The 23,264-nt window shown below is 46.0% G+C and overlaps 1 protein-coding gene across 2 annotated transcripts in view; it reads left to right on the top strand.

The window, feature by feature from the left end:
• Nucleotides 1–2,401: 2,401 nt before the first annotated feature.
• Nucleotides 2,402–23,264, top strand: part of LOC144179644 (ATP-binding cassette sub-family G member 1-like) — a 44,151-nt gene continuing 23,288 nt past the window's right edge. Inside the window, exons 1-9 of one of the 2 annotated variants that reach the window (XM_077708077.1) lie at nt 2,402–2,764; nt 5,556–5,697; nt 6,725–6,842; nt 8,499–8,685; nt 8,974–9,119; nt 13,089–13,212; nt 16,453–16,567; nt 17,555–17,703; nt 19,584–19,685. In XM_077708077.1, the coding sequence (XP_077564203.1) occupies nt 5,565–5,697; nt 6,725–6,842; nt 8,499–8,685; nt 8,974–9,119; nt 13,089–13,212; nt 16,453–16,567; nt 17,555–17,703; nt 19,584–19,685 (1,074 nt within the window). In that variant the 5' untranslated portion in view covers nt 2,402–2,764; nt 5,556–5,564. Of the gene's footprint in view, nt 2,765–5,555; nt 5,698–6,724; nt 6,843–8,498; nt 8,686–8,973; nt 9,120–13,088; nt 13,213–16,452; nt 16,568–17,554; nt 17,704–19,583; nt 19,686–23,264 lie in introns of those variants that run through there. The other variant, XM_077708078.1, reaches the window with a different exon arrangement.

The raw sequence follows: 23,264 nt of genomic DNA, 5'->3' as shown, positions 1-23,264 counted from the left end.
GGAACAGAAACAAAAGAGGCCAAACTGCACCTGTCGGTGTTCCTGACTCCATGCATTCTGGATAACAGGGAAACAGAAACAAGCTCAATTACAATAAAAACACACAGGGAACGTACACATGGTGTGTATAGGTACTAGGGATTATAAAAAAAATGGGTATGATGTACAAAAAAGCGGTTACACTGCAAAACATGAACAAATAAGCAGTCAGCATCACACAGAAAATACAAACGAAGTCAATGCTTTCTTCAAACAAATAAGACATGGGCACTGATCAATTATGTCCATTAAGTCCTTGTTTTTAGTTAAGAGGCATTAGGTGCTGTAAACTTTGAAAGCCGTAATTGGTTCGGATCTTCGGCGTTTTGTAGTTACTAGTTCTAAATTCTAAAAACTGATTTCTGGCAAGATATGCATGTTGAAAAGCCTTCCGACTTTTCGTTATTTGTGAATACATGCGCATAGCAAGCTTCCGCTTGTGAAGCTGGAATGCACCGATCTGACCGTATTTGGCGTAAACATCTGCACAATATCCGTATACCTTAAGTTTTCTAACGTTGCGAGTGGTGTTGTGTCGTTCCAAAATTTCTTGGGAATGTATGTTAGTAGCTTTATGGCAATATTACACTTATCTCTAATCTACTTTGGTCAGGCTTGGAGATAGGCTGGAGGCGCAAAAAAAAGGTGTTTACATAGGACCGTGTGTTGCCCCAGTTCTGAGTGGCTTGTTCTTGGCCAAGCGTGGCCGGGAGATTTCTTGTCGCCCTGAGGGCAGCTCGGTTGTCAAGGCGGATGATTTCCTTGTTTTTGTGGATCAAGTTGTGCCCGGTGATAGAGATAACATCGTGGCCCAAGTGGTAAGCATTTTCTTTGAGTGTGCCGGCGGTGCGAGGTTTACGCCCGAGCTGCCTGATGTGGGTGTTCTGCAGTTTTTGGGTGTGCGCCTGCACCTGGGTGGTGATAAGCCGTTTTGGCAGTATGCGCCTCACAGTAAAAAAGGGCATCCTACCCTACCTGTCAGCCCATTCAAAGCTTGGGAAGCGACGCATATCGAAGAACGCTATGAGGGTGGCTAGCTGGCTAGCTTCCTTGAGCAAGCTGAAACACTGGAAACGGCAGGCTTCCCACCAGAAACGGTGGCTGGCCTCTGTGGCGGACAGCCTTGTGAAGGTCTTCAAGAGTGACCACATGCCCGGTTAGGAGTGCTAAAAGAAGAAACTTCCTGTGGTGGCTCTGCCGTATTTGTACCAGGGGTTCCACTGCCCGGGCAAGGTCAGTGGGAAGTGCGGTGTGCAGGTGGTGTTCTCGGCACCTGAGAGGCACTCAAAGATGGTGCGTAAAGTAAATGACCTTTGTACCAAGCCCAGCTGTGTCATAAAGCACACAAGTGGCTTTGTGGACTGTGCTACGGGGGCGGTCAACTGGATCCTCCTGTCGGGTTAAAGTACTAAGTTGGACAAACAGGTAGGTGGCTCGATGTAAGACTCAGAGAGCACCACGCGGCTGTGAACGCGCTCATGGGGGCTGGCCACCTGGATGATCATTGCTGTAGGTACACTGCGTGCACTCTAATGTTTTCGCAGACACACATCGTGTGCAGATCACTCTTACAAATAGACATGAAAATTGTTGAGGCCTTCACGATAAACCGGGAAGGGGAAAGGTGAGTGTCAGCCCACCGCCCCTGCGCGGTTTGCTAAGCAAACCAATTTTTTGGAGAGGGAAAGGTGGTTGCGCATGGGCGACGGGCGATTGGCATACACACGTGTCGGATTAATTCACGCCCTGTGATATGGGCTGCCATTGTGCCGAGGTTTTGATATGAGCAAACGTGACTCTTGCGGTACTGCTTTGTTTGTTTTTCACTGTGATTGCCTTTCCCGGTGTTTTCCGTGGCATAAACTGAGTTGAGGTGGCAGCGTGCGTTTCGTCTCTTTAGCTTTGTCCATGCGTCTTTGTCTTTGTCCATGTTCGCTAGTATGACAAATTACCTAGTTAGCAACAAACTCGCCCAACGTTTCGCTTTCAAAGATAAAGCCTTTCGACAACGCGAGGCTAAAGCAAGGAGGCTCAGGCGTTCAACTGGACATTCGTGCTTTCGCGTTCATAGCCAATTAGACGTGACTCATATTGCCTAGTGATTTGTCTAGGGACTGAAAAACGTACAGAGAACAATGGACTATGCATGTCTGTGTGCGCATGGTCAATTTAAAAGACATTTGTTGAAAGCCGCGGCATCGCGGGGCTCATTTTATCTTAGCCTGGGGTTGTTTCGCGTTCATGCTTTGGGAAAACCCTCAGGCGTTATGCTTATACATGTTTTTATTTTGCGAATAATACAGTTTTTGTTAGCAGTGGGCTCATGCCGTTATTTAAAGCCTTAAAACCGCTACTTGGATATCGCGCAGCAGGCGTCACAGACGAAAATCTGGAACCCACGTGCGCCCCAGTTCAAAGATAACTTCGCAAACCCGAGAAGGCTGAAAGATAACTTCGTAATCGCAACCCTTGGGTGACGCACGTACGGATCTTCCAAACAAGCCAGTATGAAGGCCAAGTAAGTAGGTTACTTGTATTAAGCCCCCTTGACCACGTCGGAATAAGGAGAAGGAGCAAACAGATAATAGTAAACATAGCCTCGAGAAGCCGGCCAATTCTGAGGGGGACCTTTACTGGCTGTAAGTGCGACGGGAGTAATCAACTTTCTTTTAAAATAAACTGTGCTGGCCGTCGTCTTGAAGTCATCGCAGTAGCTCGAGAGCGGGTATGTCAATTTGGAGTTATATTCATCTTTTTTTCTGGCAATACCACCTTTGATCGGTACTAAGTTGAACGTAAAACGTCAGGCGACAATGACACGGTTTGCGTCGAAAATATTAGAGAATCGTTTATGGGGGCTGGCAGTTTTATCGTCTATGGACACTTCATCGACTGAGAGGATACTAAAAGGTGTCAAGAAACGTCACCCTTTAAATTTTTGCCAATTCTATTACGTCTTATTCTGACCCTACCTACGTATTATATACTCAATTAGTTGAGCGAGAGCTGTTATTTTGGGCTTTGAGGTATCGAGGAAAAATTTATGGTGTTACAAGTGCAGCAAATCTAAAGTGCGTAGGTACATCTCATGTGGCTGTTCAAGAAAGTAATACCGTCAAAAAGAGACGATTTTCTAAGCTTAGGCTGATTAACTGGCCTTTGGGAGGTTGTGATGGTTTCACGGGGATTTCTTTTTACGATTTCATGCTTCGCGTTGACATGTGTATGCTCACTTAGAGTGGAGCATACAATGAGCTGAAAACAGCTGCAGCATATTCGACGGCGCCCATAGGCTAGCTTAGGTCAACTGTAGTTTGAACCATACCTGCGATACTTTAATGCTGCAGGCAGGCAGCCTTTTTTCCTCTCAGATTCTGTAGTGTGAACCAGTAACAGCCTTTGTTTTGCCGGCTACGCTTTCCGGGCAACTTCCAGTGTGGTCTCGGAGGAGTTTTTCTACGACACATAGAATTCCATAGTGCTGATAGCGGTCAGCCTTTAAGGCGTTTACTTGGAAACACTTTTTAATGGGTAGTTCCCTGAAGTGGCGTCGTGTTGTTTTTTCCACTGGAACAATTCCAACCCATAAAAGGACAGATCGTGTTACATTGGATTAGGTACATTGTTCGTGAGTCACATCCTCAATACATATTGAGACGTATTCTGCCCCTGCTAAAGATCGGTCCTTGTGTAAAGGCTGCAGTCCATTCCTGCCGTGCGACCATTGCCGAGCTTACCACCCATGCCACCATGCCACAGTTAAAAAGTGTGTTCCTTTTTTTCGCCTAGAAACCTACGATTCCACTCCAATGAGTTTACGCCGCAAATAAAGGACTTGTCAAGCGTGAGCAGGGAGGGGTGGATGAATCTAGGCGTGATGAATCTAAGCATGAATCCTGAGGGATGAATCTAGGCGTGAATCCTGCTAGAGAAAGTGCGTGATAATGTTTGGGAAGACATCTTGAGGGGTAGCGTAGTAGACGAACACACGCGAAAAAAGGGAGAGGACAGAACGAATTTGCACTCAAATAATTTTATTGAAAATACAACACACACATAAATACTACGACCAAACACACGGGTCCCTACATCATGACGCCATACTTCGATTACAAACGCATCCGAAAGTACGCTTTGCACGCAAAGCTAGAAGGAGTTGAAACTGATACTCATTCATGGAACAGTTCAAGAACGGAAATTCTTTACCGTGCGGAACTATCGACGGCACGCTTACACACACGCTACGTTTTATACTAATCAGAAAAGCCTAAACAACTTCCGCCGGAAACTGATTTCCGCGGGCAGATATGAAGATAGTATTGGGAAATACCGGAAGACACCTGTGCACGCAACAAGGATTTGGGGCATGTGAATATGTATTGTTTTTGTAGTGAGCTCTTGGGTTCGAATAATCTAATAGTTACTCACTAACGGGTTTGGCCGGTGTATACCTGAACAAATTCAAAATGTCTCAATTTCTTCGCGTTTATTCGTCTACTACGCTGACCCTTATGATGTAAACTGCCAACTTGCCGAAAGGTCGACTCGTTTGCGGTGTGAAAGAAGGCCGGCTATGGTATATTTTTTTAAAATGGGGTTGCCAACACACTGGTAAAAAATTCTTTTGGGCTGTACTTTGAAGCTATCATTATCAGGTGCTGTCACTGCTCACAGATTATTTCCTTTCTCACCTGTTTTTGTTTCTAACGTTTGGCGCGCTCAGCGTCTGCGGTTGCGGGACTGGGAAGTCTATGAATACTCTTTTTTCTTATGGCACGAGCCTGAATAACGACTGAATAAGCCTGTCTTCGTTCACAGTAGGAGTAATACTGCGATTGATTCTTCGCGGAAAAACAACCGTTCGTTTTTAGATGCAACGCATCTCTTTAACTCGCCTTGTCCCGCGTTGTCGCGGCGTAGTCCGCATCCCTCCCCCATTCTCCTCGCCGCGGCAGCTGCGCGCTCCGCCGCTCTCACCGCAGCGCCATCTGTGCGTCAGCGCGGTCAGCGCGCAGCTTGCGCTCGGCTGCGCTCGCTCCCGTCACCGTGCCAGCTGTGCGTTAGCGCGCAGCTTGCGCTCAGTTAAAAATTTACACCATCTTACCGCGAGGGGAACCATGGGGTAGATGCGACGCATCGGGGGTGAGCATGCTGCGTAAATAGGATACACAACAACAGCAATCCACACGCTGACATCGCTAACATAACGAAAACGCAACGGCAACCCCCGATGCGTCGCATCTACCCCATGGTTCCCCTCGCGGGAAGATGGTGTAAATTTTTCTCATGTACACAATTCTTCATTGGCTTTACATCAGATTGCTTCGTTTGATTGAACTTAATTCAAAGTAAGCTGAAAAGATTATTAGAGCGAGTGCTTTAAATAACTAATTTATAGAGCAACCGAACGAACAGCAAAATGGGGCTCACCGGTATTTGTATCTGGGTCAAAACTTTCCGGTAAAAATTATGCTGCATTTTATGAGGCATTAAACTCATTTGTTGTTATGTTACAGCAAGCCTACATGAAACACGGAAGCCAAACACTCGTCAAGTTGGACGTGGCTGTGAACGGGGGAGAGGTTCTTCGACCGCAGAGATGCCCTGAAGTAACCGTCGTATGGAAGAACATTGGATTTTGCGTTCAAAATGGGAAAGGTAAAGGGAGTTTATTTTATTTGAAGCACAGCGTTTTTCAACGAAAGCCGATAATTTTGATTTTAGAGGAAATTTTCTCAAAGACATCGTGGTACAGGATTATTGGTCCGACTAGTTTTCGGCGGCGCAATTTAATTCTGCATTTGAAGATCAATCAATCAATCAATCAATCAATCAATCAATCAATCAATCAATCAATCAATCAATCAATCAATCAATCAATCAATCTTTCCGAACACGAAATATGATTATGGGTGGACAAAAAATCAAGTATAGCATCCAGGGTCTAGACGACTTTCTGCTACCAGTATTGTGCGCCTACGGAATTTTTGTAACTCATGCGTACGAATTTGTTTTTTTATTCAAGTGGTTATTGTATTCGACCTTTCGCATTCTTAATTCTCAGTGACAATAGATTATGAGAGGTTGTACGGGATAACCGGTCATAATGTACTCGCAGAAGCATGACTATAAATGTTGCTGCTGCTTTTAAAACTGACTGATCTTTCAACACAATGAGCGAGCAAGATTTACCTTCAGCGCGTAGTCTTTGATATAACCCTATCACCAAATTTTGACTTGAACCGGCAGTCATGGGACGTAATCTCAGCCATGCCTTCCAAATGAAATTTTCTGTTAAGGAACAAATCAAACTGCACTTGCCATTTCATGTTGCATTTGAACCGTAAATGAGATTCTCCTTGAGGCTTTCACACGGGCTGTTCGTCGCTAATGTCAAGAGGTAAACTGTGGCTTGTATCTATCATGCAGGTAGTGACAGGACCCGTTGCCGCATCGGACAGCAACGTTTTTACTTGACATTACGCTTTTAAAATCCTATAGTATACACAAAACGACAACACGTACGCAGTCAATGTTTTAATTTACTACAGCATGCTTAATGTGAAATATGCCCGCAGAGAAGGTATAGGCTGCAGTATAGTTACTGCCCGCAAAATTGTCGGTTACGTTTTATCAAGGGTGCTTGCAGCAACGGGCTTCCCAAGTGTTTCTTAAATCTTTGCAGGGAAGAAAAAAGTGCTGTCCCGGCTTTATGGGGAAGCAGCTCCCGGAACCCTCACGGCTGTCATGGGACCTTCGGGAGCTGGGAAAACTACTTTGCTAAATATTGTGTCCGGCCACATGTGAGATGATCTTGTTGTTCTAACTATTTTATGCCATTCCTTACAACGCACGCAACTGTAAAGCTGCTTTACTTCTATAGAGCTCACAAAATGGGATGAATATTGTGCGAAAAACTGATAGCTGAAAATTGCGTACATTTTACTCGTGCTTCAAAGCCTCCAGCGTTGGTCGTGACTGTGTGGGACGAATCTACTTTTGTTTTCTCAAACGCCATACTCTAATATGGTGTGACTAGTGTCACTAGATAAGATACAGAGTGCTGTCACTGAGGCACGCAAGTGAGCAACGGCGGCCATTTTGGTGTTTGTCAGTGTCGCCAGATGCCGCTTCTGCGGCTTCACCGCCAACTTAATCGAGGTCGTTTGTAAACCGATTTCCGAATACGAAGTAACACGACATCTTGGGACATACTTCAGCAGCTGAAATGCTGCGAAGCGCGTTATCTTTGACTCGCATTCGGAAAGACGCCATTTGCACGCAGCCGCAGAGCAGGGAGGAAAAGCTGAGACTACCCTAGTTGACGGAGAGAAAACGCATGAACAACAATATGGAGGCGCCCATGTACCGTCGCAGTGCAAACAGGTGTCACGTGATGCAAACTGTTCAATGATCACGGCAACGGCATGGAACAATGGGAGAAAAGAGTACTGATACTCTGTAACCTTATCTTGTGACACTAGCCCTTTCGGCCCTGGCATCGTCAAACGACGACACAACTCATAATATCTTCGAGCGCCTTAAGAACAAAAGAAAAACTGCTAGTTTTGTGTGAGGGTTGTTGAAGGGTGCTTCTGGCGATAGACATCCCCATTGTTGAGCTTTCGCGGGGCTGGACGATATGAAACAGGAGAAGCTTCAGTGTACGCATGGTGTGACGACGGGGCGAGTGAGGAAAAGGAAATTCCTGTTTGTCAAAATGTTTGTAAATCTGTAAATACTTGGATTACCAGCTTTATACTTTTTCTGCAATATCGGGATGTCATAGGTTTTATGGCAAAAAAAAATTTTACAAGAAAGAAAACCTTTATTGCCTAATCACCTAATTAATTGTCAGGCCTGTAAATTAATAAATAGTTGCACTGTTAGCGTAATTTTTCATTGCTGTGCTTCTGAGATTTAAAGCTGTACGGAAACATGCAGCAAAATAATTTTTGCTTGAAATAAAAAATCCAGTGCTGAAAGGGCTAGGCGTGACACTACAGAAAATGAGTAGAGCAAAAGTAAAATTGTTGAGCAAACCGCTGCGGACTGTGAACTCCCCGAAAGCTTCGAAATGTTTGCTATGGGTCAAAGCCAATGTGTGCAAAATATAAAAGCTACAAAAATGTGAAAAAGATCCATATACTGAAATTCGTAATAACTTTTAAAATGAAATGTACTGGCAGAAAGCGGGCCCTTCGCTGTCCAAGATCTTTGTCTTTGTTGGAATCTCTGTCCGACACATTTGGAATATTTGTCTAATGCATATTTGGGTGCCGTCAGTACTTTCGCAATGGGCGCATGGTCGCGCTTGCCGATGATAGAAATAGAAGGTCATATTTTAGCGCTACGTCGTGCGTTGGTTCTTCTCGCAGTGAGAAGGGCTACGAAGGCAAGGTCCAGAAGAAATAGAAGATCAGCTTTTACGCTACGTTGTGCTTTGGTTTGTTTCGCAGTGACAAAGGCTACGAAGGCGAGGTCCAGGTCAACGGTTACGTGCGAGACAGCAAGCTGTTCAACATGCAGAGCTGCTACGTCATGCAAGACGACTGCTTGCTGCAGCACCTGACAGTAAGGGAAGCCCTGACCATGAGCGCCGAGCTCCGCCTCCCAACACTTGAACACCAAGAATTGCTCAATCTTGTGAGTCTCTCTCTGTCTCTCTCGTCAATGCACAAATGTATCAGCAGCCGTTTGGGAGATATTTCTGGGGATGCAAAGACATCTAGCGCCCCCCTTTGCCTTCCGTACTTCCTCGGCACCGACCGCTGGCCACCAACTGGGTTGTGGCGCCTGTATAGCTAATTTGCTTTAGTCGAACTGGCGACAATTTTTTGAAGGTAAGCGAAAACAAGATTGAATAGAAGTATGCAATGAATATGGTTGACTCTAAAGCACAATGTTTGGATATCTCTATGTTCATGCATGCAGGTAGACGACACAATCTCTCGTTGGGGTCTGGGCCACTGCGCAGGAACATTAACGAATAGTCTGTCGGGTGGAGAAAAGAGACGGCTGGCAATATCTCAAGAACTTATCAGCAGAGCTCCGGTCATGCTTCTGGACGAACCAACGAGGTGAGTTTGGCTGCACTAAAAAATTGTTTCTACTATGATTTAGCAGTGCAAGAGAATCTGAAGGTTGCCGAACAATAAAGCAAAGCACAAGAAAAACAAAGTCATTTAAATGGGAATTCTCTAGCTTCAATATAACTTAGTTTTAACCCATGAAAAAGGTGCCCCCTGGTAACAATGTTGTCTCGTCTTAAGCGTGAATACTATAAACTGCTTTACTGTACCTTATGTATGCAGATTGTTTTGTTGGAATTTTCGCCAGTAAATATGATAGCAATCATATTGTGATAAAAACATCAGATTCCGATGTTTCCAAAGAACTTCACAACTGCCGAATGGACACAATGCCGATTGCGCCAATTACTTATAGTGTGGGGACCATTGTTTCCCTACGCCTCGTCTGCACATGTTTTGGCGACCTCGGAACCGCCATTTTGGGCAGCCGCCACATCACGTGAGTCGTGACCTCGTCGTGATCTCATGCGACTCGCCCAACCGGCTCGCCGCGAACGCCTGCGGAGGGCACGGGGGAAGAAGGACCAGTTTGTCGCCCTCCTTCGTGTCACTCACTCCCCGACCCGGGGGAGACCTCTTCTTCCCTCTAACCGACCTGCTGGACGCGCGAGCGTTCCGGAGGGGAGTCGTCTGGGTGATTTGGTCGGAATCGGTTGATTCGGGAGTGCTTACACCTAATTCCCCGATGACTGAGAACCCAGATAGCTCCACAAAGACTCTTCACAGAGATTCGGTATTGACCGGTAGCAAGGGAGGACCCTCTCTTCCCGCAGCTGCGATGACAGAAGTCGGTGTCAGAGTCCCCGCGGCTTGAGCGAGCGAACGGAGCCGTTGTCCCTCCGCGAGCGACAGTCGTGTTGTCTGGGATATGCCCTGTATCTGCCAGGCAGTACAGCCTTACTTTGGATAGCCGGTGTCTGTTTACCGCGTGCGAGTACTCGAACCCACGCGTGAGTCTTCGGATTCCGCTGGGGCTAGTGTACGGCGGGTAGGCTGTAGCACTTTCTCTAGCGAAGCTAGCCGGGGTCCTCCGCTATCCCGTGCGTTAGCTCACAATAGTGAAATGGAAGAAATAACGACTTAACTGGTATCAAGTGATGTCGAAAGTGAAGGTTGTAGCTACATATTAAGAGCGATAACATTCGGTTGGTCTGATTTCCTTATAACACGGTCTTTCCTAAGGCACGATTCGAGTTTTTAAGTGCGAATGCACTTTATAAGCGACCCTGAATTCGGTTGACCGCCGTCCGTCCACATAGCAACAGCTGCGGGTGCGCGCGCTCCTCGTCTTCCTTGGCAACGGGGGGAGATGGGCGCGCGCTGCCTGGCCGCTGACATGGCACATACCCACGTGGGGGATTTGCCAGGAATCTCCTCGTCTTCCTTGGCAACGGGGGGAGATGGGCGCGCGCTGCCTGGCCGCTGACATGGCACATACCCACGTGGGGGATTGGCCAGGAATCGGGCGTGAGAAGGGCTAATGCACCCGCTTAAAGGAGTACTGACACGAAATTTCAAAGCTGAGATCCGCTCTAGCAATCAAGTACAACAACAACACAAATAGGTGTCTGTGCATGGCACATACCCACGTGGGGGATTGGCCAGGAATCGGGCGTGAGAAGGGCTAATGCACCCGCTTAAAGGAGTACTGACACGAAATTTCAAAGCTGAGATCCGCTCTAGCAATCAAGTACAACGACAACACAAATAGGTGTCGGTGAATAAATGCATCTTTCTTTCTTTGTAGTTGTGTGTGTGTGTGTGTGATCTCTCTTTCGCGAACATTACCGAACCGCGCAAATTCAACTCCTGCATTCGCACTTTCACATTCTTCTCCTCGGGGAAATGCGGGGAAATTTTCTAATTCTGACCCTCTGTAATGGTATTGCGTAGTTCAGGCGTTTCGATTAAACTTTCCGCTGTGAAAAAAGGCTAAAGAAGAATGACTCAAGGCAGATTTCGTTTCCAAACGGGGAAAATAATCCCGTATGACAAAATGATATTCTGTGAAAAGGATTATTTAATGAACTGCATAAAAGTACACGGCATGTCCCGTCCTTGAGGGGGATATCAGATAACGTTCTTATGGCCTCCAGTGCTTGGCCGCAGTTTCATTACGTACAGTGGTTCACATTTCTCAACACGTAAAGGGAAAACTAAGGCGGCAGATCATACACCTCCAATAATAGAAGCCTACGATCTGTTATCCTGGTACAGCCCCGAAATAGGACACATGTCTGACCCTGTGCCCGCTAATTTGGCTACTGGCGCCGATTTACAACCAAGAGAACCGACTGCAGCCTGTTCCTGCGTGCACCGTTGGTGCTCTTCCCTGTCAGCATTGTGTTCCATGTGCCCTGTTGAACTTATCTTTTTTTTTACGAATTCCACAATCGGTTATGTTTCATTTAATGGCTGGTAACTTGTAACGTTTTTTATTCCTAGAGGAAAAGCGGCTGGGCGGAGGCCCATCCTTCAGGGTAGTTTTCAGATTTCTTGACGGAAGTTCGCTTGCCGCTGTAACCAAACGAAGAGAAAGAGCTGGCGGGACCAGTTTTGGAACTATGCTCCTCCCTTGAGCGTGTGGTAGAGAGTGGCTGCAGTCTGCTATTCAATAAAAACTCGTTAATTCGAACTCCAAGGGGACACCACCTGAGTTCGAATTAATGAACGCTCAAATGAAAGGGACAAATAGCAACAGTACACAATAGTACGGCATGTAAACAATTTGATGTTTGAACTAGTTTGGGTTTCCAGACTGCTTTTCGCCCTTAAAGACGACAGCCAGCGCTTTGCTCTAACTAGCTAGTGTGGCGAAAAACCACCTCTTCCGCCTCTTTAAAAAGTGAACAACAGCCGGTCCGCATTCATAGAGGAAGGACGAGCGGGATTCAATAAGGCCATGACTTCCGAGTGGGCAGCCGCTTTGGTGTACAGTCCTCCTTCACCTCCTCGTAGTAAAAGGCACCGTCAGGTTCTGCGTTTTTGACATAGAAATGATAACTGCATCTGCCAAAGCACCATACAGCACTGCACTGGCGTTTAAACTGACGTAGTCCGCAAAGAATACGTCTTAGCAAACGTCCGCCATGGGAGTATTAATTAGTTTTACACGGTTTTCTGCCACCTTTTTTCGTTTTTCTCTACCTTCCGAAGACGACGCAGCGTCGTGTGTGAGCAGCGGGCACATTTCTCTGGCCGTACGGCAGGACCCAAGCCGCCGGCGTAGTGCCGCAGAGTTCGAATTATCCGCGGAGTTTGAATTACCTCCCTCGTGTTCGAATTACCGGGCTTTTAGTGGCGAAGCCCTATAGGGGCTTGGGCTGTCGGCGTCTCCTGTCATCGTCGTCGTCATCGTCGTTCGTCGTCGTTCGCCGTCGTCGCAGTCACGGTACTAAAACACCAACGCCTCGCACTTGAACGTAACGCGTACTAATAGAACACACCGGGAAACTCGTTTTCCAACGCCTCGCACTAGAACGCTTTGTGCTTCAAGCAAAGCTGCATATCTCTACCCCCTAAATGTTCCATCTCCGTGGGCAAAAACGACAAGGCGCCAAGGATATATTTATAAGCTGGATGCTTCGCCCCACTGCAGGTTTCACGTTACTGGAGATGGCCCGGGATTTTTGTACATACACTTCTATTGAGCTTGGCCGGACCAAATTGTAGAGTTACAATTATGCATAAATTCGAATAATTGAAGTTAGAATTAAAGAGATTTGCTGATATACACTTTTGCTTTTACTTTTACTTTACTTACTTTCTTATACCTTTACTGTATATACAGACTTCGTGTGGCTGTATATTTGTGTGGCTGTTATTAAATTTGTGCAAGTTGTTTGAGTGAATTGTGCTTCACGATTTTACGCCGATAAGTGACAAGCGCGGGTTCCCGTGCGTGACCTTTATGCGGCTATCCTAAAACTTTAGTGACAATATTGATTCCATATGCAGTGGCCTCGACAGTTGCTCGGCGCTTCGTTGTGCGCGGGTGCTGAAGTCCCTGGCTGGTTCAGGACACACAGTGATCTGTTCAATCCATAACCCTAGCGCCACCCTCTTCTCGCACTTTGACAGGGTGAGTGCACGAATGAGGAATTTATCGTGAATGAGGAATTAGGATTTGTGAAATATGTATCCTTTTGTCTCTGAGTTTATTTGGTGCAGGACTAATTCTTCTCTGCTTAAGAGGACATTGTTTGAAGATGAGAGGAAGATGAAATTAAGAAGCCGTAACAAAATATAGCAGGCGTGCATTTTTAAAGCAAAGCTGTCTATCTCTACAGCCAACGGTTCTTTCGCGGCGTGCGGGACAATAAAGTCCCAACGTGGCGGAGGCGGCGGGGGCGGGGGAGGGGGGTGGGGGTTCACTCACGGAGCACGCTGTAGATGGGGCGGCGAATTTACCCAGCGTTCCCCGCGTGGAGATGCCTCCTCGCCGGTGGGTGCGTCGGCGGTACGATCTTGTCGTCTGCTTTAGCGACGGTCGTTTTGGGCCTGTTTTGGCGCATCTTCGCGTTCATTGCGCGCTTCCTTTATACGGCTTGATTAACTTGTTCAACTGCACCTCCTGGGTAACCCGGACCCGACGGAATTAAGTGGTCGTACGGCAAAGGTACGTTAAGGATTGGTTTGAGGGCGCGAAAACAAAATGTAGAGACCACATACAGACATCTGGCCGCTAGAGAAACGCTACCTTTAGCGCACTGCTTGCCACGAATGGGACTCCGTTTTCTAAATTGGTGAATACAAATTCGGTTGCGCTTTAAGAGGTATTACAAAAGGAGAAAGGAGTAACTGGTTCTGATAAACAGTGTTTATAAAAGTTTCCTCAGCTTTCGCGCAGTTCTCAAACTTACAAAACTAACTAGTTTAGATCGGTATAAATATGAATCACCAAGATCACATGCCGAATTGTATCGGTGTCTACGCTTGTGTCGCGTGGTGGTGTAGCCCCAAGCAACCACATCAGGATGGCTAGGTTCCGCTGTCTCACCCTTCGAAAGACGCTCCTCTCCGTTTTCTTTCTCCCGACTCACGGCCGGGCTACAGCGGCGGCGTCCGCCGCTCTAGCCCGGCCGTGGCCGACGCTGCTAAGTTCGGGACGCCGTCCCCGCGAATTCCAGGTAACGGCTGGCAGAATCTTTGGCTTCGCTCTTTGTAGAGCCACGTGTGTGAATTCAAGTGACGTCGCATGGGAAATGGTTGTGGGTGTTGTTTAAAGCTTTAATTTCCAACCACCTTGACAGCGGGCATTGGGGCCAATTTTTTATGTAATCTTATTAGTTAGGTAGTTTTTATGGTATTCGTACACCTTGCCCAGCCAAACTAAACTCATGCTGTCGACATAACCGAAAAAGGATTGTTGCAGAAAATGCCAGCGTGTATGAAGAACACTTTGGGAACGGCAGTAAAATATGGTGGGACTACTTGTTGGCCTCTCCGCTGTGGGTTCGATAACGTGCAGCGATAACGTTAGAAAACGAGGATCGACATTATAGATGAAAGAAAATACAAAAAAGTATATAAAAAAGGCATAGTCAAAACAGCCAACAGTCCAATAACGTTGTTATTCGGGCAATTTGGTGCATACTTTGAAGGGTGGACAACCGCTGCGGAAATGCAAGAGACAAAACACAAGACACACAAGAGACAAGAGAAAACAAGAGACAAGACACACAATGCCATGTGTGTCTCTCCGTGGTTTTTTCTTCGTTTTTCTGCAGCAATTTTAAACGCTTCAAAGGTCAAGAGTGAGAAACATTCTGCTATGGGTATGAAATTCATGTTCACAGTGCGTAATAGACGCTAGAAACAGATGAACGCAAGACAAAGGACCCGTATTGTGTTATTTTGTAAAGCAGATAAATGTCTTTTGTGATTTTTGCTCTGTCGAACTGCTAATGGGAGATCTTTCCGTGATAAAGTCGTCGTGTGCGTGAAAGGCGAAAATCAGGCCTCTGCTCGTGCGAACTTTTAAGCAAGCTAATTAACCAGCAAGCAGGGAAGCAAGCGAGCAAGCGAACAGGCAAACAGGCAAGCAAGCAGGCAAGCAAGCAAGCAAGCAAGGAAGCAGGCAAGCACGCCAGAATTCCTGATTTAATCTATGGGTGGACAATCTCCAGCGTAGTTGGTGGCCAGGTGTAGCTATTTGCTGTGGTCAGGGCTTCGGGCGGGTATGTATCCATGACACCATATGACACTTTTTAGGGGCGAAGTCCCTTTGGGGCTGGGGCTATTGACATATCCTGTCGTTGTCGTAATCGTCGTCTCATGCAGTCACGGTACTAAAACGCCGGGAAACTCGTTTATGCCTCGCGCTAGAATGTAATGCGTATTAAAAAAAAAAAAAAAACACCGGCACACCCGCTTAGACCTCCCGCTGGAGCACTTGGTAACGCGTACTAAGAAAACACCGAGACACTCGTTTACGCCTCGCGCTAGAGAGCTTCGTGCTTCAAAGACAACAGACTTTTACAGCAAAGCTGGATACCGACACCCCCCAACGGTTTCCTTTCCGTTGACAAAAACGCCAAGGCGCCAAGAATACACTTATACACTGCATGCTTCGCCCTCTCCAGGTTTCGCAATAGTGGAGATGTCCCGGGGTTTTTCTTTCGTCCTCCGAAAGAAATAAAAAAACGCATGTTTCTTTATGCGTTTTTGTCCAAATGAATATTAAGGATACGTATTTCGATTGGTTTTCGTAACAGGTAAAGATACTATTATTATTATAATAAATTTTATTAAATATTAGTGCCGTTGTTTAACGTATACGAATTTTATTGCGTTCACAATTCAAACACTTCGCCTGCTCCTAACACAACAAACAAAGCGCGCGGACGCAACTGTAAGTAGAGAGAAAACCAAACGAACTCTCAGTTGAAAAAATTTTTCCAACCATACATGCTTCAGGGCAACATTTAAACACTCATACGTTTTCTTGGGGAAATTTTGGCTGAAAATTTTTATGATGCCGCATCCTACCTATGAAGATTTCACTCATTGGCGACACGGTGGCTTGTTGCCTGAGTCTCGTGGTACTATTAGGGGCACGTAGAATGGCTGGGTTGCGTGCAGAATATCGCACCTTTGAACAAATTAAAACTATGCCTTTGATACGTTGTACTGGTAATATTCAATATTTGCGTTGACACCCCTGTCGAGAATGTAAATTATCGGTCAGTTTAATGGTAAACCTCGCAAAAATACGCAGTGTTGTTAAAACGACTTCGTTTGAGATCTTTTATACGCCATGATAAAGTATCAAATGCATGATTACCAAACTTTGGCGGTTTTTTGACATTTTGTATCGTAGCTTTACATGCTTTCTGGCGGAATGTGCATTTACAACGACTCAGTGGACCAGCTGCTGCCGTTCCTTGGCTCTCAGAACCTTCACTGCCCCATTTTCCACAACCCGTCTGATTTCAGTGAGTATCGATATTTAAAAGTTTATTCATTCAACAATATAGTTTAATACGGCAACAAAAATTGTGTTTTAGAGTATTTATACTTAGGATATTTTTATTTGGTTGCAAAACTGAGTACCAGCCTATTTAGGTACAGGTGCCCCAAAAAGTAAACGGAGCATTGCTTCGTGAAATTAGAATAATTTATATTTTTTGCGGCTGCCAGCACAAATAGAATATGTGCGGCCCGATTTTATTCTAGAATGAATTTCTAGAAAAGTCACTCCGAGGTTTCTGGCTAGGCACATTGCGGAGAAATACCCTCGAAACCTCCAAGCCGTGCTCCGTTTACTGTTTGGGGCACGCGTAAAGTTATTATGACCTGAGGCTGGAGATGAAAAATGTTTGACAGGGACAACTTGCGTTGATTGGAACGTGACTTTAACGAGCTTTCACACAATAAGAATAGTTCACATCCCATGTCACCTGTCTAAGACTCTTCTTGCCCGTAAAGAGGCTAGTCGTAAGGAAATGCAAAGAATCCCGTGTAACATCAGGTTGCTTCGCGTGGACTAGTAAACAGCAAAGAAAATGATTTGCTAATGCTGATGACATAAGAGGGAACACCTCAACTTCTTATGGCGTACGGGAGTATCACTGGCCAGGCACTGAGAGTTAGACCGAAGTAGACTGTATGATGGTGAAACACACATTTGCCCCGCTCAACGATAAATTTGTAGTTAGGCTACTTCAGACACTTTTGAAGTCACTGCTTCTAAACCATGCTGATTAGGCGGTTTTATGATGTACGCGCGAAACACAGTACTCGCATACCCGAAGTTGTCAGCTCTATATGAACCTTCGGTACTCGAAATTTACTTGGAACCCGTAATTGCCTGCGCATGATATCCCTCTGTACCTAGCGTATGAAGTATAAATTATTTATTTTAAATCACTCGAAATTTCCCCTCGCAGTGTTGATCGAATGTTGTATCCCTAATTTCCCAGTTACAGAAATTGCATCCGGCGAGTACGGGAATTTGACAACGAAATTGTCGAGGCCATTCACACCTGACGACTTCGTGAACCACGTGGGAAAGAAAGGCACAGATTCATGCCACGAAACCGTTTATGGCGGAAGGCTTATGAGCAAGAAGGTAACGTTTGTTATGCACGTCATTTGCGAGAAAATAATTTGTCTTGCATATAAAGGACAGACAGAGGAATCTTGTTTTCTAGCAGGTGCAATTTTGCTCAAGCGGGGGAAGGGGGTGTAGGTGGGATGTCTGGGATGTTTTAAACGTTCGTTGATGTTCTAGAGGAGAGAGTGGTGGTCTCCTTCCTCCTTTTAAGAAGTTCCTCGTTCAAGCGCTGACAAACATGCAGGTTGGGGGTGCGCTCCACGCAGTTGGGTAAAGGTGGCACGTGTAAACTCAATTTCGCTTACCTGTCAGCTTAGTGTCGTTTATGTTAAACCTGGTTTGTGGTGGAACTCCACCTTCTCAGTAACTTCACCAACTTCAGTAACTTCTCAGTAACTTCACCAAGATAAAGAACTGCAACATTTTAGCAACACAATGTTTTTAGCCTCCCTTTAAAAAATATAGTCCCTGCATTTGTACAAATGCCTGAAAAGTCTTTAGTGCACCCGAATCTTCACGTAAGACCTGTTATATATTACCGCTTTCAAGCCTCCCGAGATTTTCGAGTTAACTCTTCGATACACGTCATTCGTCGGCGCGGAAGCTACCCTTGGGCCGAATATATGGAATAGATCTACAGAAGGTTTCTGGATACGCAAACTCAAAACATTTTTTACTACTGTGCACAGGGAGGGTTGTATATATAATATATTTAAAACAATAAATTGACAATATTGTTTAGAATAAAATGTTGGTGATGCAAAAGTTTGTGGGTATTATTTGAAGAGTGTGTCGAAGTTACACATGCCTTTGTGACAGAATAGTGAAATCGGGCCCAGACGCACACAAAAAAGAATTAGCGACGGATTATGACCCTAGAGAAAGGCAAATAACTTCTGTCGAAAAAACATCAAACAGCCATCAAAATAGTAGCTGAAACAATTGGAAGCAGTTTAAAAAATTAAGAATTTGTGTAGAGAAATTTAACTAACAGCAGCTAATAAACAAATTTTGTGAAACGATAATATTTGTGATGACTGATTTAAAGAGATACTAAGTGGCGACTCATACGGTATGAAAACTCGTGACTCGTGCATTAATCGCCACTCAGCCCTATATACCGAATAAGGCACTAAGTGACATAGGCTTTGACTATATCGGACTAAATGGAAGCAACCATTTCCTCTTTGATTGACAGTTATGAAACAAATGCTCCTTTCGGAGAAGATTGCGTCTATGCTGTAAATAATTTTCAGTGAATGGATGAAAATTGCAGCATTTCCACTCCGTGGATGATGGCGAGGGTGGGGAGTACGGGGACTCGAAATAACATCCATGTTGCGCCCGAGTGACATCCGATTTGCGCCCTTACCGTCATTGGAGTTGAGCCGGGAGTTGCACCTTGATTGTTCTCTAAATGAAACTGCAACTCACGGCTCAAATCGAATTTCGCTTGATTTTCGCGTGATGGTGGTGTGCGCACGGATGGACGCGGACGGACATTGGGAGGCCCTAAGGTACTCCGCACAGTTACAGGCGAGGGAGTAAGCCGTTTGACTATCGGGTACTAACTCACAATCGTAGCCCAATAATAAAGAAAAAAAAAATCGTAGCCCAGTAGGTAAAACCACTGACACTAACTCTGTCTGGTCTACCAGACACAGGCTCGAATCCTGCCGGTGCCTGTGCGATGTTTTGCGTTTGTGAATGCTATACGCACGGACGCGGACGAACATTGTGCGGTCCTAAGGTACTCCGCATCTAAAACACAATAAGAGAAGAAAACTGAATATTCTCCGAACCTACAGTTTGTGCGTCTCGGTTCGGCACCTAACATTTGGCAAACTTAATTTTCCCGTTTAGAGACCGCTCAGCTATGTTTCTTTTTTAACTAGGAAAAGAACGAAGTGAAGCGGCTGTATGCAGTCAAATTCAGCCCCCATCAACAGATGAAGGTGCTGCTGAAAAGATGCTTCTTGTGTATCACTCGAAATAAGGTGAGTTCTTAAGCGGCTTAGGCGTGCCAGCAGGGGGATGATCCTAAGCACAAAAACACAAAGAGAACAAAAACTTCTCAAGGTAAAATGAACGCTGAAGATGTGACTTGTCATTTGCCAGTCAACCTTAAGGGGCAAACACCCCATCAAGCTGCAGCTTTGCAGCTTTTTGCGTTTATCCTAGAATTTCTATGTATGAAATGCTCAATAAAGTTGAAGTTGAAGGGGTAAAGGAAGATACCAAAATTGGCTGCGAATTGAGTATCGAGCTATCACGGCAGTACAGTGTATACGTTCTTCGCGCATACACACGAGGCCTACGGACAAAAGCACAACAGTTCTTTGATAATGTGGTTCTTTTCGATCACGACGTATACTGCATTACTGAGACGTGGCTCTCAGACCAAATTGCTTCTACAGATTACTTCCCGGACGAGTACGCTGTCTTTCGCCATGACAGAGACTACGAACGCACCGGTCAAAAGTACGGTGGAGGAGCTTTAATCGCCCTGCGAAAGTCCATGGTTGCGTTTCGCCGAGCTGATCTTGAATTGGGAAATGAATGCGTTTGGGTCGAAACAAAGACAAACCGCGGAAAAAACCTGCTCATTGGCGTGTTTTATATGCATCCAACTCTAGACTTCCCCGCATTCGCGTCCGTTTTTCAGCACCTCTCAGAAAGTATAGACCCTGGAAAGTACAACATTCTTTTATTCGGTGATTTCAACGTGCCCGGCCAGTGGTGGAATCCCGGGGAAAATGTTGGCAATTCTACCAAAGCCGCTCACTTGTTTAACTTTTTCTCATTCGCTGGATTGGCATATGCTGCACTTCCTCCTAACCCCGCAGGAAATGTCCTTGACATCGTCTTCTCCAACTTGACCTCCCTAGACCTTAAACACGCTCGAGAAGACCTTGTTCCGGTCGACCCGTGGCATGAACCATTCACTGTCACGGCTTTACTACCGGTTGCCTATGAGCGGCGCATGGAGACCCCATTCTTTGATTTTCCCTGTGGCGATTACAATGCCCTCTACATAACGCTCCAGGAGACGAATTGGGAGCCAGTCTACACATCGCATAATGCAGACGCAGCGGTGCAGCTGCTCACAAAAACTGTCCAAAAAGCAATGGACGAACACATACCAAAAAAGTCTAAGCGCCCTCATCAATTCCCTTTCTGGTTCAGCAAAGAACTCCGCAGCGCGCTGCGCAGTAAGCGTCGATTCCACAAACTAAGGAAAGCTAAAAACGACACGTCCGCCGACACTAACTTCAAAGAACAGCGCTCACTTGTGAAAGTGCTGCTCGCTCGCGACAAAAAACATTTTTCGGACTTCACAGAATCTTCGCTTACCCGATCCCCGAGCGACTTCTGGCGGATCTTTAGCACGCGCACAAGAAAGGCCCCTGAGCGGATTACTCTGCAGGATGGCGACACCATCGTTTCCGACCCAGCCAGCATTGTTGAAATATTCACAAAACACTTCTCGTCCGCGTACTCCTCGTCACGCGACAGCGGCTTCCCGCTTCGGCTCGCGCAGATAGGTGATGTCATACACACGCCCAACATAACCGTTGAGGATGTCACGGCTGCTATCCGCAGCCTACCTTCGAAGGAATCCTCAGGCCATGATAACATCCCATGCTTCATTGTAAAAGGCTGCTCTGCCATTTTCGCGCCGTTGCTCTGCCACACTTTTTGTCTCTCGCTTGAAGAGCGGCACTTTCCGACAAATTGGAAACCCGGCGTTGTTTTTCCTCTCCATAAGTCCGGAAATGCGTCGGTGCCTGGGAACTACCGACCAATATCTCTCCTTTGTTCTTTCTCAAAAGTTTTCGAAAAAGTAGTACACCGTTATCTCTTGTCCAAAATCCGGCCCCTCATTCATAGTAATCAGCACGGTTTTATACCTGCCCGGTCCGTCGAATCAAACCTTGCCTGCTTTCTGAGTGACGCCAGCAAGTACATACTTTCACGTCAACAAATGGATGCCATCTACTTCGACTGCAGCAAGGCCTTCGACCGCGTAAACCATGATTTGCTCCTTCGCAAACTGTCTTCTTATGGCTTGGCTCCTGCTTTCTGCGAGTGGTTTGCAACCTACCTCAAACAGTGAACAAACTTTGTTCAGTACGCTGGTGCTAAGTCTCGCAGCTTCACTGTACCGTCCGGGGTTCCCCAGGGCTCTATTCTCGGTCCTTTATTGTTTAACTTATTTGTGAATGATGTGCAGTTAATTATAAAGCATTCATCTCTATTGCAGTTTGCAGACGACATGAAACTCTATCGCGCAGTGGGATCACAGGCGGACTGCGCCCAGCTTCAACGCGACGTACAAGCAATCTCCCTCTGGTGCAAAACTAACTACTTAGATTTGAATCCATTGAAGACCGTTACAATTTCATACACTCGAAAAACCTCTCCTTTAACCTTCCCATACCACCTCGACTCTCTGACGATAAGAAGAGTAAGCGAAACACGTGATTTGGGCGTTCTGATGGATTCGAAACTACGATTCACACCGCATGTAAACTACCTCGCACGCTCATCTCTTCGGACTTTCGGCGCTATCTCTCCTGCAACAAGGGACTTCTCAGGAGGTTCGTGTTTCCTTGCTCTGTACAAAGCCCTTGTACTCCCAAAGCTGGAGTTTGCATCGGCAGTCTGGAACTGCATGAGTGCGTCGTCGTCTTTGCGCTTGGAAAGGGTTCAGAAAAGGTTCACGCGCATCTTCTCTCGCCGCTACACCCTACACGAGAAATACGCTTACGAGGATGTCATCAAGCGGCTGAAGCTCGAAGAACTGCAATCTAGACGCACAAACCGCGATTTAGTGTTTTTGTTCAAGTGTATCCACTCCAGATTCGACAGCCCGAAATTAGTGAGCTCTGTTCGGCTAAGGGCACCAATTCGAGCTCTCCGCCCCCACCTTTGCTTTGATGTGACCACCTCAGAGATGCTGTCTCCAGTGTGCCGTGTGCAACGTGTGTACAATGATGACTTTCGTGCATCTTTGGACGTCTTTTCCGGCAATGTTAACTCTTTTAAACGCGCCCTGAAAAATGCATGCATTTGAAGCCGCTGTTGCCCATTCAGTATGGTATAGAAGTTATCTCGTGTTCGTGTTTTCCGTTCCCTTCCCATTTTCTACACTTGCACCGTTTGCCGTACACATACTCCCGTGCACCTATGTATGTGTGTCCGCAGGTGTGTGTGCATGCATGCACGTGCGCATTTGCCTGCACTTGTTCACCTTCACATGCACCCGCGTGGGCATGCGTGTATGTATGTTTTGTTTGCACTCACGAGCGTATGTGCCGTGCATACATATAAATTTTGCTTTATATGTACTTATACCAGTATCCACGTTCCCCAGTAAGTTACGACGGTGGATTGTACTGAACTTGCGTGTATGCCAATGTACTTTGTAGTATACCTTGTCACAAGCCCTGTCTCAGCGCGTGCTAATGTACCTGACTGTAATCTCAATTCCTTAAATGTATAAATTGAGTGTGTGTGTGTGTGTGTGTGTGTGTGTGTGTGTGTGTGTGTGTGTGTGTGTGTGTGTGTGTGTG

This window comes from Haemaphysalis longicornis, unplaced genomic scaffold (assembly GCF_048455015.1).
Source record: "Haemaphysalis longicornis isolate Haplotype H1 unplaced genomic scaffold, Haemaphysalis longicornis Haplotype H1 scaffold_4, whole genome shotgun sequence".
NCBI classification, from domain to species: Eukaryota; Metazoa; Arthropoda; class Arachnida; order Ixodida; family Ixodidae; genus Haemaphysalis; species Haemaphysalis longicornis.
Note: the sequence above shows the minus strand (reverse complement) of the source record. Positions and strands in the feature narration are given on the sequence as shown.